The 15,624-nt window shown below is 39.4% G+C and overlaps 1 protein-coding gene across 1 annotated transcript; it reads right to left on the bottom strand.

The window, feature by feature from the left end:
* Positions 1 to 2,654: 2,654 nt before the first annotated feature.
* CEP57L1 (centrosomal protein 57kDa-like 1) lies at positions 2,655 to 14,193 on the bottom strand. The gene is made up of 10 exons (XM_010086937.1): positions 14,052 to 14,193; positions 12,166 to 12,345; positions 11,453 to 11,574; positions 10,926 to 11,030; positions 10,557 to 10,634; positions 8,705 to 8,803; positions 7,925 to 8,002; positions 7,587 to 7,816; positions 5,012 to 5,156; positions 2,655 to 2,879 (listed from the first exon to the last, which is right to left on the bottom strand). The coding sequence occupies exons 1-10, from the start codon at positions 14,191 to 14,193 to the stop codon at positions 2,655 to 2,657; spliced, it is 1,404 nt and encodes a 467-aa protein (XP_010085239.1).
* Between the last annotated feature and the right edge of the window lie 1,431 nt (positions 14,194 to 15,624).

Raw genomic sequence — 15,624 nt, 5'->3', positions numbered from 1 at the left:
ATATAAATATTATAAATACATAAGGTGATCTCCTACCCTACCCCCCACACTGAGATACTATCTGAAAACAAAATTTCTGTGTTTCTTCAAGCAAGGAAATTTGTTTAGGATACACTTCCTTTGTAACTGGTTTGACTCTCTCAGCTCATGCTAAAGTGCATCTGCTTTGCTTTAGTGTGTGAAAACACATGCATTAGAGAAATAAAAGCTCCAGAAAAAAAAAAAAAAGCAGCACAAAAGAATTATTAAAATATAATGAAACTTCCGAGTTGAAATACAAGTGACATACCCCTGTCAACTAATGTAAGCTCACATATCCTCCATTCCTATTTTCCCCTCTCAAATCCCAGCTCCTGTCTCTGAGCAAGCCAGCTTTTTCAGCTCCCTGTCCCCCTGCGAAGCAGGCAGAAACGCGAAACACCCAGCTGCCTACAGGACTGAGTTCAGCCCTTTCCCTCCAGCCACTTGCCCCACAGAAAGGCAAACAGAGCAGTTTTATTCCGGGACTGTATAGCCCCTGTCAGCACACACATTTTGAAGACTGACTATTCAATGCTTCCATCATTTAAGCTCTACCCCATCCAGTACCTGGTTGATCGACCCAAAGCTGCTGCCCTCCACTGCAGCCCCTCGTCCAAAAGAGAAGCCAGGACCCTCCGTCTCCAGCTCCAGCACCAAAATGACCCCCTCTCCTCTGGTTTCTATAGTCAACAAAAATACCAGGTCAAGGTACAGAGGGAGCAGGTGATTGATGTGCCGGCCTCCTGCCCGGGCAGGAGCGGCTGTCCCTATAGCAACCCCAGGCTATAGGAGTTGCAAATCCAGGGTGCATCTTGCTCTCACTCCTGCCCCTGCCACTGTGCGAAGCTGTTCTGTCTGGTTTTATGCACTTGGGGCAAATTGCTGGCAATTTTTCTCAGCCAAATGTCTGATGTTTTTTGTCTAGGACTGTACCTCTGGATGAAATATAATGCTTTAAACTAGTTAAGACTTGGTATGGTCCTTCTTGCTTGCTCTCTCACACATGGGTACAGAGCTTCAGAGATTATTTAACTACCCCTAGGAATGGCAAAGGCTTATCTCATGGCAACAGAATACACACAATCTGAAAATGTTAATAGCAGAAATGTTTACTTTTCTTTTGTCTCTGGTATCAGTGATTGCAGTGTTCAGAAATGCACAAACCTACCTCAGAAATGCTATCTATACCAGGAAAATATTATGTTTAGAACTGAGTTTAAGTGGTTTTAAGCATACAATGTGCTTTTCTAAGCCGGAGATAATCCATGAGTAAGAAGGATGTCTATACAATTTAACAAGGTGGAGAAAACCCATCCCCGAATATCAGCTGCACAACCTGGTCTTCCACTGACCTGATAAAGATGTTTAGGGCACAGAAACTCCCACCTTCACCCCTAAAAGCTCATACACACAATGCCTGTCAAGGATTGTAACATTCTATTCTAAATTTAGATTAATTGTCTGAAATTTTTGCTAATCCTTTATCTTGAAGTGCCAGAGAAAAACTTACTGATCCAAAGACCTAACTTTCCATTAGGACCATACATCGTTACTAGCCTTCATTCAAAACACTTGACAACAGAGCATACCTCCAATTTTTATTCCTACTTGCTTGAGAAAACCACTGCATTCTCCTTATACCAGAGATCTGCAGCAGAACTTCACTGATACATCCTGAGGAAGCTATTTTTTTCTGACATATGCAAACACCCAGGAAAACCAGTATCAGTCAGTAACCTCAGGAAAATAATTTACTGTAACTAAATAACCAGTGTGGATTCAAAGTCATTGCTATGTCTTTCACTGTATGTACACAGTGGGGGTTGGAAAAGAGCAGACTCACCATTAGCATGAAGACCCATCTTGTATTTGTATGACTACAGAAAAGTGCTGTACACATGAAAACTGGTAGAAGAGATCATGAATTCCACAACATGTACTGGTATGCAGTTCAAGGTCTCCTCTGTAACAAGCAGGTTCTGTTGATGAGAAGACAAGCACCCAGGCTTTTGGCAGTGGCCCCTTCTCTCCGCATATCAGGAACATTCTCCTGTTGTCATGGTTTAACCAACCATGGGTTGTGCTTCCAATCCCTAGCTGTCCCTAATACTAAGATTGTCAATAAAGCTTATAGAGTAAAAATAATAAAAATGAAAATGTACATAAATAAGACACAATACCTCTTCTTCTGCCTCAATTGCAATGATCTGAATCTTCAGTTATTAAACAAAAGTAAAAACCATTGTTTTTATTTGAACAGAAGCACTAGTAACAAGTGATTCTGGAAATGCAAGCTCTAACTATCTCCTTGGCAGCAGGGGGACCAGGGCACCAAAGATCACATACTATTTTAAGTGTAAAAAATGTATAACTTTTATTTGAAAAGTTAACAAGTAAGGATTTAATAATTCCATTAATACACTTTGTTACAAATCAGTGTAGTTGAATTATAGCTACCCTACACAAAAGCTAATTCTGAGGTGAACAAACTGACCTACTAGTGAATAGGCAATTTAGAATGTATATGTATATCTATGCTATATCTATTTTGTTTTTAACAGGTATTTAGTGAAATTAAAAATTTGCCAGTGGTCAGACAACTTCAAAAACTTCTAACACAGTAAACTTCAGAACTATTGTTCCCACATGACATAATAGTTTTTCAGTGCTGACTGAAGTTTCTGCACATTTTTTAGCAGCTGAAGAGAGCTTCTGCCTTTCTGCCCAGGACAAGATTTAGACATACTTTCCCTTACAGTGACTGCAATATCCTTTGCTTCCGTTTGGTCACCACGTGTTACTTTGACAGTAGCTGCCCCCTGCTTCAATTTCTGAGTTTTTCTCTTTAATTTCTGCACCTATAAAGAAAGATTACTAATTAGAATGTTACACACTCAGAGGACCTACAGCTGTAGAGTTTACTGTACTTCTACCAAACTCCAAACTAAAGAAGTCTATGGGATATTAAAAACAAAAGTTTAAACCTATTAATCTTGCACACAGTTGTCTCAGTGTAACAGAAAGCACTACAGAAAACTGATCTCGTCCACACGGAAAGCATTACAGAAAACTGACCTCACACACACTCGATAGGCTGTTGAACCCCATCACTCCCTAAGGTAAAAATGCTTGCTTGAGAGAGACAGAATATAATCTGTTACCAATTTATATTTACCACGGTCTTTTTCCATTTCAGATTGTACTACCCCTACTGAAAAAAACCCAACAAAACAAACCTGTAAAACTTATACTGTTTATTATTGGTTATTGTATCTAAGTAGTTTACTTTGAAGCCTTATAACAAAATTGGAAAACAGAATAAATAAGGCTGATTGCTAAATAATGTTTTTTAAAATAACAAATAATAAGTCTTGACTTGCACTTGGCATGAAAAGGTCACTCCCAAAAATAAAATTAGGCTGGAAGCATTCCATATGCCAATTTAGGCTTTAATTCCATTTCTAAAAATAATTAACTTTAATTACATTCTAGAACACATTATTAACCGTGAAACACAGAGATGACTATGGCATTTTTAGTGTGACAGGTCCTAAGAGCAGAAATACGCATCAGAAATATTAAGATTGGCCTGTAAAAAATATAAATAGAAATGTCTGCTTGCAAAAGCACCAGAAAAAAAACTATATAGGCCAAGGGTTACAGGAATGGCCTGTATTGATAACCAGGGCATGATGGACAGTAATCAAGCAGGCAAACATTTAAGAATGTGCTATTTACATCATGACCCTAAGGCGTGTGCTCTGATAAAGCTGTACCACAGCACAGATGAATTGCCAGCAGATCTGCACCCCGATAATAGGCAAGGATGAAACTAAGGCTGCACCATATTGTATGTGCTATTCCTCTTCTCATCATCCCAAAATGAAGGCAGACAGCAGCCATAAAGATAGGCAAAAGGAAGAAACAAAGGTGCAGTTGATCTCCATTGTTTCAGGTGCCTGGAGGACGAAGACATCAAGATTCTGAGGTAAGGAATAACATCGTAATTGTTGGCTTGTCAAGAATACAAGAGATTTATCAAAAAAACAGCTGACTTTGCCAAGAGAGGCAGTGAGGACTCAACAGTCAATGTCCTTTGTCCATACTGCTAACATGCAGCCTTGACAAGACTACTTTGACATAAGCACCTTTGTTCTTGCAATTACATGGACAACAGAAGGTTTGAGTGAGTAAAATCTGTCAAAGAATGAAGGTAAACAAAATTGGTCAGATTTAAATTAACCATCACCCCTCGCTTTCATAAGGTCTCTCACTGAGTTTTGTTTTGTTTCCTGTATAAGCAAAGTTCTTAGGTCTTTTTATCCTGAAATGTAAGATGGAAGAAAAGAAAACTATCAGACATAACTACGGATTGCACTTTTTATCTTATGTTCCAAACCAAATTGCTACAAAGGGGTTAAGCTGTTCACCTACAGAACAGTGATTTTATATGCGTATATATGAAAAGCTCTTCTCTATGGCTCTAAAGCAAATACTGACAGAATGTGTACAGGTTAGGGGTTAAAACTGAAAGGCTTGTCTGGCTATGACTTTGTAGAAGCTGTGGTCAACAGACTTTTTGGTTAATAAAAAAAGCTTCAATATTTCAGTAATATAAAAGATATTTCATCCAGTCTGTACAGTAATTATAGTTTCTTTCTCATTCCCCAGAGGGACAGGACACAAAGGAATGAAATCTTAACAGTTTGTCTTAATGCAGTAAGCAGAAGTGACAGACTGAGCTACGCAGCTCTGTATTGCAGAGCTGCCAGAGGGCACTAACACAGATACCCACCTGCCAGCTGTAAGCAGTATTTCTGGATAAAAGAAGGAATTGGAGGCACAAGAACACTGAGCTAGTAGCCTAATTACAATCAGCCATACTGGAACACCCTGGCCTAAGCATTCCAGTGACATTCTAGTTAACAACAACAGGAGGCAGCCTTCAACTAGAGCGTTACTAGCTAGAGAGTTTACATCTTATTCTTACAGCAGCCTGATTATTTTTCAGCTTGGACACTTGTTCTCTTTTAATCTCCATTTGTTTTACAAGGCAATCCAGCTCCTGTTCTAGGTCTTCACGAACTTTGGAGTCTTGAGTCTCCTGTATCTGCTTCAGAAGTTCTTGATGCTCACTATTAAAGACAAGAATGGCACACTAAGTATTCATTATATAGTCTCTAGGATTTCTTCCAACACTTTCAGTGTATTGTAGGAGTTGCTAGCCATTTTGTCCAGAGTACACCAATTTAGCACTACTTACCCCCTCACACAATACACATTAATCTGTAATATATTCACACTCGAAAATAAAAAGTTTTTCCAGTGAGTCTCATCTTCTCATTCCAAATTTGTAGCTGATGTGTAGCTTATTCCTCCCCCTTGTAACAGTCATAACAACTACCTGTGCAATAGTGTGCAAAATGAGAATCTGGAAAGTGAATTGCAGCTATGCAGCATGGTGTTTTCACTTTCTGCCCAATTTAGTGCAGAGTTTAAAAGCTCAGTGCAATACAGAAAACATTGTTTAAACTAGTACATTTAATTTATAGGATGTATAATTCAAATTAAAATATTCTACTCAGAAAGATTTGCAGTGAAGTGTGCATATCCCTAGATATCTGAATTAGTCAAAAACAGAGACCCTCTCTTAGATAAATAATCTCTTTACAAAGGTCATGGCCTCTTTTCTTACTTCTGAGTAACTGCTGCTCCTTGACAGTTTAATTGAAGCAACTGGTTGTTGCTATTAAAAAAAAAAAGCCCGTCCTTGAATTGCCATGAGTAAGCCAAAGCTTTTTGACGAAGAGATTAGTTGCCAGTTTAAATTTTGCCACATCAAGAATTTCAAACCAGTGTCAACATCCTAACTGGTCTAACCAACACATCCTCCTCTGTTCAAAGCACACCTCATCATGTTGATGTCTCTACTATGACCAGCTACATCGTTTTGGCCACAATTCTACAAGCTTGCCTTAATGGGAAGATGCCAAAGAACACAACAAGGTGTAATCCATACTTACTTGCATGGCTAGAAAGATACATACACTCCCATCTAATGTGTTAGCTTCTTCCACACCCTGCCCATTTTCTGGCAGGAGACTGTCCCTCTTTCACAACCCCCTGTCCTGGTTTCAGCTCAGCCAGAGTTAACTTTATAGCTGCTGCCAGGACAGTCAGGGGGAGGGTGAGCGAGTGCTTGTTGTGGTGTTTTGCTGCTATCCAGGGTTAAAACTACATCGTCTTCCCCCCCTCCTGGGGATGGGGGAGACAATTATAGGGGTAACGGGAAGAGAGACTTGTGGGTTGAGATACGAACAATTTAATAACTAAACTATGATAATATTAAAAATAATAGCGATAATAATTATGATAATAGTAATAGCAATATATACAAATATACAAATGAGTGATCCACAGTGATACTGCTCACCACCTGATGACCAAGTCTCAGCCCATTCCCAACTAATGATCCTGCAGCAGGGAGAGTCCCAAAACCGCACTCCCAGAACGGAGATCATAGCCCAAGCATCTGAGACTGAGAGCAGACCGAGAGAGCAAGACGACCCCAAGAGAGGGGCAACCCAGATGGAGAGACAACCCAGAGCCAGAGACCTTCCAGACAGACCCTCATCTATATACTGGGCATGACATGGAATAGACTATTGGCCAGTTTGGGTCTCAATCCTAAACCTAAGGTCAAATCCGAGGCTAGTAATTGGGGCTGTGCTCCCTCCCAGCTTCTCCTGCACCTGCAGACACTGGCACAGCAGAGAAGCTGAAAAGTCCTTGACTGTCTTGGCAACAACTATAAACATCAGTATGTTATCAGCCACCTTCTAAGAAAAAAACCAAAACATAGTCCCTTGCTAGCTACTAGGAAGAAAGATAACTCTGTCCCAGCCGAAACCAGGAGAGAGGGTGAACAAGTGGTTGTTGTCATGTTTTGCTGCTAGCCAGGGTCAAAACCACAACACCCTCCTTACAGGACTGCCAAAGGGAATGAACACCAGACTGTCTCAGCACAAAGACCTATCAGGTACGCACGTATGGAGAGAACACAGAAAGAGTGAGGACAAAGTAATAGGTTAGACGTTGTGAAAGGACTATTCCTGACACAGCTGTACTATCCTATTTTACCACCCAGACTGACTGCATGCTGCAGGCCTACTCAATGTTAACACCACCTTTGCAGCCTTCTCCAGAACATTCTTGGTCTACTCTGTAGATCTCAAAATACATTTAAAATCTCCAAAATGCACAGTCCTGAAAGATTTTTCATTTGCTGCAGCTGTTATTTCAGTAGCAGCTTAGTTAAGTACAGGATGTAGAAGCAGAAAAACCCAGCTGAAAGGTATGTTGCTTGCTCACAAGATCAGTTAAACACCAGGATAGAAAAAAAATTTTGAATGAGAAAAATCCTACCAGTCAGGCCTGCTCAGGCCATTCTGTCAACAAGTAATCCTACACTTAAAACAGGCTATGTTCGACTATAACACACCTGGAGTTTCACAAGGCTACCACTGAAGTCACTTTTACTCATAACACCAGGGATGAATACTCACAAGCTCATTTGGCCCAGCTCATCTTGTCTGGCCCACAGTAGGTCTGAAAGACTTCTGGTGGCAGTAGGTGATGGGGAACAACAGGATACAGATTTTGAAAGTGCACTGTGTCCTGAAATTCCAGATGTAGCTCGTCCTTGGCTTTGTGATGAGATACGTGGACTGCAATGCTTCATAATATGCAACACACTTTGTACGTTTGCACTAACAGAATGGCTGGAACTGACAGACTTAAAGCAGAATTATTAAGTGGTTTAGAGAAGTGATGAACAACTAAAGTAAAGAGACTTATTCAAACTAGAGATGCCAATCCAGCGAGAACATTTGGTTTCACTCACCTTCCCAGCCACAAAAGGTAGTTCACCAGCCTTTACATGTAATTGTGAAACGTGCACTTTCTTCATTGCAGGATTTCTCTGCCATAAGACAGACAGGAAAAGTAAGACAAAAAATTTCAAACTGTTGATCCAATAGAAAAAACTTACACTTTTCAAAAAATAAGTAAAATTCAAATAAATAAGCAGTGAAATGCATCACGTCAGTTTCCCTCTGGTTTAAAAAAAATAATTTTCCTCCTGTATGTGGAAGGAGTAGGACTTTCCAACAGCTGAGACAAGTAAATTTAATTCCAGATGCGTTTAGCAGGTAGTTTGACAAATAGGTTGACATTAAAGAAATTGAATATTGCTTACTAAAGTTTGCAAAACCACAGTTGCAAAATTTTGACTGACCTGTAACATGTGTTGCAAAATGCATTCTCTTGATTTCAGCAATCTCCACAAAACACACCATCTTACGATGTCTAGTTAAAATTGCTTTGGAAATTAATTTTGGCAGATAAATTGGCATGGGGGATGGCAGTAAGACTGTAACAGAGGTTATTGTCATGCTGCTAACACAAAGTTTTCCAGTGAGGTGTTACCAGCCATAGCCCAGTTTCAATTACCAAAGGAAAAAAAGAAAACCAATATTTAGTGCTGTTCTTCACTTTGGAAATGGAGTAAAGTGCAGCAGACAAATCAAATGCCTCTTACATCATAGTTTTTTACAAATTCCTATCTCTGTGACAAAGTCAGATGCTATCAGCAACACTATGCTAATAAAAACTTTCATGTTACCTTCCTAGTTTTTTTCTTCTTATTATTTTCCTTTTTAGGTTCATTTTGAGATGTTATTGAAGGCATCAAAATTCTGCTTATCTCAAATCCTGTTTGAAGCTGTAGGAATAAGCAAAAAAGAAAAGAACCATTTAATGTAATATTAGAGGTATGAAATCATATGGTCTAATTAATTACCTCTTCATGCATGGATGAGAACCAATTAAGGGCACTGTTAACTGTCCTCCTTGGAAGACATAAACTACACTTAAAAACTGAACTGATTCCTAGGACGGCAGGGTACCAGGCAGATATTGCAGCTCTGTCTTAGAAGTCCTCATTTTCATATTTATCTGCAGCAGCTGTATTTTTCCACTGTGACAACCAGGAACTGAGATAGGTCAATCCTGCTGCATGCTGGGGATCTGACCATAAAATACAAAGAACATGAACATTTGGATTTTACAGTCTTGGGGCAGAGAGAACTGAGCCCATCTCTGTAACATTGAGGTCAAACCTGCTGGACAATCCTTGGATTACGCTGTAGTTCAAAGTTGATATAAAGGCCCATGATAAACAGGATAATAGCCATTCCCAGTTAAACATAGGACAAGGACTTTGTTTTGGCATGTGTATCAGTTCCGGCTAAACAATGCTGAAGGTCCATCACCAAAGTGAGATTACTCTGGCTTTTATGTCATCAAAAGGAAGTGAAGCATTCCACACCCTGTGTTTCCCAACCCAGATCCAACAGACCTAAATCAATCCTCCCGTGAACTAAGATGGTACTAGTATCAGTTTAGGACTCAGCTTACTACACCTAAGTCCTCCCTTGAGCAAATGTTTATAATACTGCTAAGGTCAGGCTATCTGCTCTGGGAAAGTCACTGTTATTATGTTTCTCAGAAGATAAAATCTCCATACTAGGCTTTCTGCTCTGCAACAGCAGTTTAAGCAAGAAACCCAAAAACCTGCAAGTTTTCAACTGTGTCATTCTGCTGGATTCTGGACGGGGTCAGATACCTGGGCTACAATCTGCATGTTATTGCAAGCTTCCTGGAATGAGGAAAGCCCATCATCCTTGGATGAGGTATCAAAACTGACAGCAGTGATGAATTAATTTAAACTGTCAGCTTCATTTACAGCTAGGTTCTTTCAATATTATTCTTCAGCTCTGCATCTCCCGACCCCGCCCCAAGGGAATGCCACCAAAACTGCTCTCTTTCAAAATGGCTGCTACTTCTCAGTGAAGTGAGGTTTGGAATACCTGAAGCTACTTTGCCCCTTTAACAAACATTTTCTTTGATTTTGCTCTCTTTGGCAAATATTCCTCTCTCAGATGGATGGTGGCCCAACACACAGGCTATGGCTTCACAGCATAATGAATTGTTCAAGCTTTCACTGAATGAACAATGTAACAGTATCACTGACTAAAGACTTTTCCAAGTATAGTCCAGTATATTAGATTTCAGGAGATCTTAACAAAAAGAGGAAAACAAACAGAATAACCAACCTTTCTCGGAGTATAAGGTTTCTTATATGACCACTTTCTAGTTACTGTAAGTTAAGGTTATCTGATTTAGTTGCAGATTCTCTGGAAAGTCATTCTCTACCAAGATCACTTATAGCAGTTTTGAGGCTGATGAACTGGACCATTAACACAAAAACAAGTAGAATCTTCCTTGACTGAGATATGCAACACACCTGACAAGCTTTCCACTATGTGGTTTATAACTGGTCTAGGTAGTACTTCAGAAGTTCTTCCTGGGTAATAAACATGTGGAGTTTAAATGTAACTTTTAAAAGGGTCTTTTGGACAGAGAGAACAGCTTTCTTCAGTAACAAAACATAAAATAAAACCTTTTCAGTCTACCTGAGCAGTTTTGTCTTGTATTAGCTTACGCTGATATTCTTCTTTACGAAGCTTTTCTTCTAAGTGTTTGATCTTGTCCTGAATTTGAAGGTGAGAAAGATTAGTCACACTTCAGTTTGACATGCTGAAACAGAAGTCTGAAGTAGCTTGCAATTGTAATCTGGGATAAAACAGGACTATAGCAATTTTTAAAGCCCAGTCTGCAAAAAAGACTCATGCGAATGAAGTCAAGGTGGCATTCAGTCAGGTGTGCTTTATGATCTTAGCTTTAACAGAGGAAACTTTTGCGAAACTTAGTACTATGAACAATATACCATACAACTTATACCAAATGAATGACTTTCAGACTGTCACTCCATGCATGCTTACTTCTGCAATTTTCTGAGTAGCAGTAAGTTTAAGACACTCTTCTTCTAGCATTTCAAGCTTTTCAAGTTTTGCATGCAGTTCTAACCAGTTCTGATCTTCCTCCTTCTGAAGCTGGGCCTGGAAAAAAGTAAGCAAGAATGGAGTTGGCAGCTGACTGAATTGTTTCAGACAGCAAAAAACCAAACACACTACAGTAAAGTTGTTTAACCAGTTTAAATTTCGTATTTTTTAAATTGCAAAGTGATGAAAAATACCAGGCAGACAAAAAAGACTTAAGTTTCCAGCTGCCTTTTTGTCTACCAAATGTGCAAGTATTAGCATGGTTTTGCTCATTAAAAGTTCCACCTAGGGAGTCTTTTCATACAATTCATTAACAGTTCTCATCAGTCAGACAGTAAATTGCTTCCATTTGCTACCACCCTGAGAAGAGCTGAGGAAGAATGATGGCCACAAAGAAGTTCTGATCTTACACATTTCTATGCTTTATAACTATATCACTACTTTGTTAGTATGCTAAAAGGCTTCACCTGTTGTTCTAAAACCATTTTATTTTCCAGTTCCACACTGGAAACCATTTTCCTCATGTAATCCAGCTGTTTCTTCAGAAGGGAGCAGCGAGACTGTGCTGCACTTAACTGTACACTTACATCTACAGAGAGAAAGAAAGACATTCAGCAGAGAAACAGGAGCTACACATTTAGCCAGTCTGTCACCCCATCGAGGAATTATTATCTATCTTGAAAACATGCAAGAAAAGTTTTGTTAGTCTGAACAAGTAGTGTGGTTAAAATACATTTTCTATATGCAACATGAGAATCAAGATTTTTTTCCAGAGCTAGACCCTAATATGAATTCCCAAGGTGTGAGCACTGCTGTTACTTTGATTTATATCAGCAGATATCTAAACAGAATCTGGTTTCTTCGCTTTTCTCCTCTTTTCTCAAGTTAGCAGTGTTATATGTGTAAGCTGCTGCTTGCTTATTATAGGAGTTAAACATACCAACTGAAATCTGCTTGTTCTTTAAAATAGCTTTATGGGTTACACAATACTTAGTTAATATATGTAAAAACAAGATGGCAGCTTGATTTACAATTATCAGGCTCCTGCTCCTCCCCAATTCTGAAGCAAAAAAGAAAGGGGGGGTGCATTAATTAGCAATTTGTCAAAATAAACAAGCACTCCCTGGATTATGCAGATTTGGAGTTGCTGTGGCTGTACCTTATCACTCAAGAGAAATACCTTTCCTCCGTTGCATCAGTTCTTGATGTGCTATGTCCTTTTTGTGGGATTCACACTCTAAGGCCTTCTTATACTGAGCAGCTGCTATGGAGAGGCTGCAGAGATTATCTTCAGTCTGTAACTTCTCCAACTCTAGACGACGGATCTTTTCTTGAAGAGTTTTCAGAGCTGCCACCACAGCTAGCAAACAATGCACCAGTTACACCTTAAGGAACAGTTCCTACTGTTATTTCTACAAAACACTTCAAATGGCAAAATACTACCCAAATTTTCTTTCTAGGATCACCCCTAAAAATGAATTATATTCCCCAGCAGTACACTAACACATATCTGTAAGAAAAAGGACATGTTCACTGCATAACTGAGGTATAAAGCACAGGTCCTACAAGCAAAACTATTTACACTCCGAATGGTAGCAAGTGCAAAGAAATCGTGGCAAACTGAGTATAACAAACCCTGGGACTTCTGTTTACACAGAAACAGGGAACACACATATCCATGTTAGGTCACAAGTATAGGTGTAATGCAACTGGTGGGGACAGATTTTTTTAAAAATGGAATCAGGGTAGGTAGGAAATTAGATACAAAGGGACATTTCAGTAGAGGATGCATTTTAAAACTTTATTGTTTCAAAAGGCAATGATTCAATGTCTACTTTCTTATATTTGATGATTTTTTAATCCATAGAAACAAGACTGCAAGATTTTCCTTTTAGCCTCAAATCAGTATGTGTCAAAATTATGCCAAAAATAAAAGTTGCAATTTCAGCTACTAGGAAAAGTCTACTATCTATCCAAAAAGTATACACACCTGTGGAAGTTTAAGACATGTTCTGTAATAACTCGAGCTTCTTTTCTGACATTCTATAAGCCGTGGGTAGTTTCTCTACACCATTTCTTTCAGTAAAGGAATACCCAGCAAATATTGCTAGCTCTGTAACAACTCTCATCAGCTTGTCAGAGCCCCATTAGAATAAAATTAAAAAAAAAAAACCAACAAACAAAGAAACAGAAGCAAAAAGCAGATACCAGAGAGCAGGAAGATGAAGCAGGACCACTTCTTTCCTGTTTGCATTGACATGCCAATCATTTCCTTACTTAAACACTTCACTGCATAAGATTAAACTGAATGTTTTCATCAAAAAAGCCCAAACTCTGTGTGACAAAAATTACTACAGAAGTCACAGATTCTTCAAGTGAAGAACAATGATCACACGCACACACATAGGCAATGCCTGTGCAATATTGCAAAGTTGTTCACAACAGTAAATCCAAGTACGGCATCCTTGTGATTCACTGAGCTCGGCAGATATACTAAGCCACTGAGCATTTGCCCTGCGAGCTCCAGAGAGTAATCACCCACTAAGGCACATGACAACCATAGTGGACCCACATTTCATACAGAATAACTTTCATGCTGCTAACTTTCCCGAGAGCCTGTGTTATTCAAAAGTTCTCCCAAAGAACAATACCACACAAAAACCTTAGAAATGATTTTAAGCTAGAGGGAGTCGAATAGCACCACGCAAAGCCAATTGCAAGTCAGTGTACCATACTAATGATCTTTTTTTTTCTGTATTTAAAGCTATGAACTGCTTCTGCAGTTTGAAGCATTCTCCTTTGCTTTTAGAGGAAGTCTGACAATTTAAGCTAAACAATTTTCAAAGCCAAAGTTTATAAGGATGTTAGAAGACTTGAAGCAGTTTCCATTCCAGACATATGACTTCAGGGAGACTACTCCCTCAGGACGCACATACATCCTGTCTCAATGTCAGTCCGATATTGTAGCAAGTCATTGAACAGAGTAAAACAGGACAGGGAGTTTGCTGAAGAGACTTCACATGGAACAATTAAAAAGACTACTTTAAGGACATATTTTGGCTTTACCTTGGTTATCAGGAATAGAAGGTCTGCCAACACCAACAGCCGCCAACTTCTTTGATTCTATAGAAGCAAAGGCTGCATGAAGCATCTTATCTGGTGGCTGACGAAAGCTTCCTATGAAACTGTTCTTTGATTCAGAATCCATAGCCTGTAAAAAGAGAGCTATTTAATGCTGTTAGCTCCTTAACGGACTATGTAGCAGTTTTCAAAGTATGTCATTGTGCTCTGTTTATATCAAACCAGATCATGCGCACCAAAATAATAATTTAAGAAAAAAAACCCCTACACCCCCCAGATGAATCTTATATTTTAATGCAACTTCAAAACAATGCCTTTCATAATACTCAACATAGCTCTCTTTGACTACCCAAAATCTTCTAAGACTTTTCTTGGTGCTTTCTAACAAATTCTGCTAATTTTTGTCATTTTAAAAGACACAGATTAACAACATTTTCTGTTATCTATTTTAAAGATTTCAGTGTCTGCCTCTCAGTGCCCCATCCAGAGCAAGCATCAAAATTTCACAGCCTGTTTTCATTTGCAACATCCTTAGTGCTCTACTGCCTATCTTTTTTACATATGGCTTTATCACATAATAAAAACATAGTTCTCCACATTTACTATTGAGATAACAGGATATTTAACATGCAATATCCCCAGCATTCTCCCTGTTACTAAGTCCTGTTTCTCCACTCCCTTTCTGCCCCACCCTTTCACATTCTTTATTTTATCAGAAGCACATTTGAAGACAGTTTACACCCTGTCAAATAGTGATTTTCCTTGATACTCAAGACACAGTCAACCTTGCAGACAGTGCTTCAGTCTAATACAACCTCTACGAAGTTAAAAGCAGGTTTAAAATCACACTGCAGCTACCTAGCCAAGTGGTACCAAGCATTTCACTTGATACAGTGTAAGAAAGGAAGAATATAAACAGTTTCAGCTGATAGAAAACCAGCTTATTTGAACGTTCAATGATATTATTATTATGGTATCACTTGAATTTAAAATACAAGGCATGCAACTGGAACCTGCTTGGGCAAGGTTATTTATACAGATGCTAGTTCCAAGAAAGTTACCCAAAGGACATATCTAGTAACAGGAGGAAGAAACCCAAAACGAGAGTGGAACCTGCTTATGAGGTACACCCCAGCAAAAGCCATTCACACGCGGTGGGCAGGGAAGTTTTCAATAACAGAAAGTTTCCAGGTACAGCTCTTCCAGCACTGTTTTAGAGGCCATATCAAATAGAAAAATCAGCATCCGTCCACATCACCTCTTCAAGATATGCACTAAACCAAAGGTACGCGGCAATACTTCCTTCCTCCTCCAAGCTGTCATCATGGAGATGTTGACATGAGCATCTCTTTGCCAGGGCTTCCTTGCCAGGCCTCCCAGACACATCTGCTTTTGTGTGCTAACACCCCCAGGGCAGATCCCACAGTTCAGGGCAGCCCCTGACACTGACATGGCCCCCAAACCCACAAGAGGGGAGCTGCCCAGGCTACCCTTGCTCCACAGGCCTTTTCCGGAGAGTTCCCTGTGGGGCCCTGCCGCCATCCTGCCTGAGCTCAGG

The sequence above is a fragment of the Pterocles gutturalis genome, unplaced genomic scaffold, assembly GCF_000699245.1.
Source record: "Pterocles gutturalis isolate BGI_N339 unplaced genomic scaffold, ASM69924v1 scaffold31691, whole genome shotgun sequence".
NCBI lineage: Eukaryota > Metazoa > Chordata > Aves > Pterocliformes > Pteroclidae > Pterocles > Pterocles gutturalis.
This window is presented reverse-complemented; position numbering and strand designations above follow the sequence as displayed.

Excerpts from the sequence above, each read along its gene's own strand:
- CEP57L1 (XM_010086937.1), bottom strand. The coding sequence starts at position 14,193 with ATGGATTCTGAATCAAAGAACAGTTTCATAGGAAGCTTTCGTCAGCCA. Across the intron at positions 12,346-14,051 it reads TTCTATTCCTGATAACCAAG|CTGTGGTGGCAGCTCTGAAA; the intron begins GTAAAGCCAAAA and ends ATTGTTTGCTAG. Across the intron at positions 11,575-12,165 it reads ACTGATGCAACGGAGGAAAG|ATGTAAGTGTACAGTTAAGT; the intron begins GTATTTCTCTTG and ends TTCTCTCTGTAG.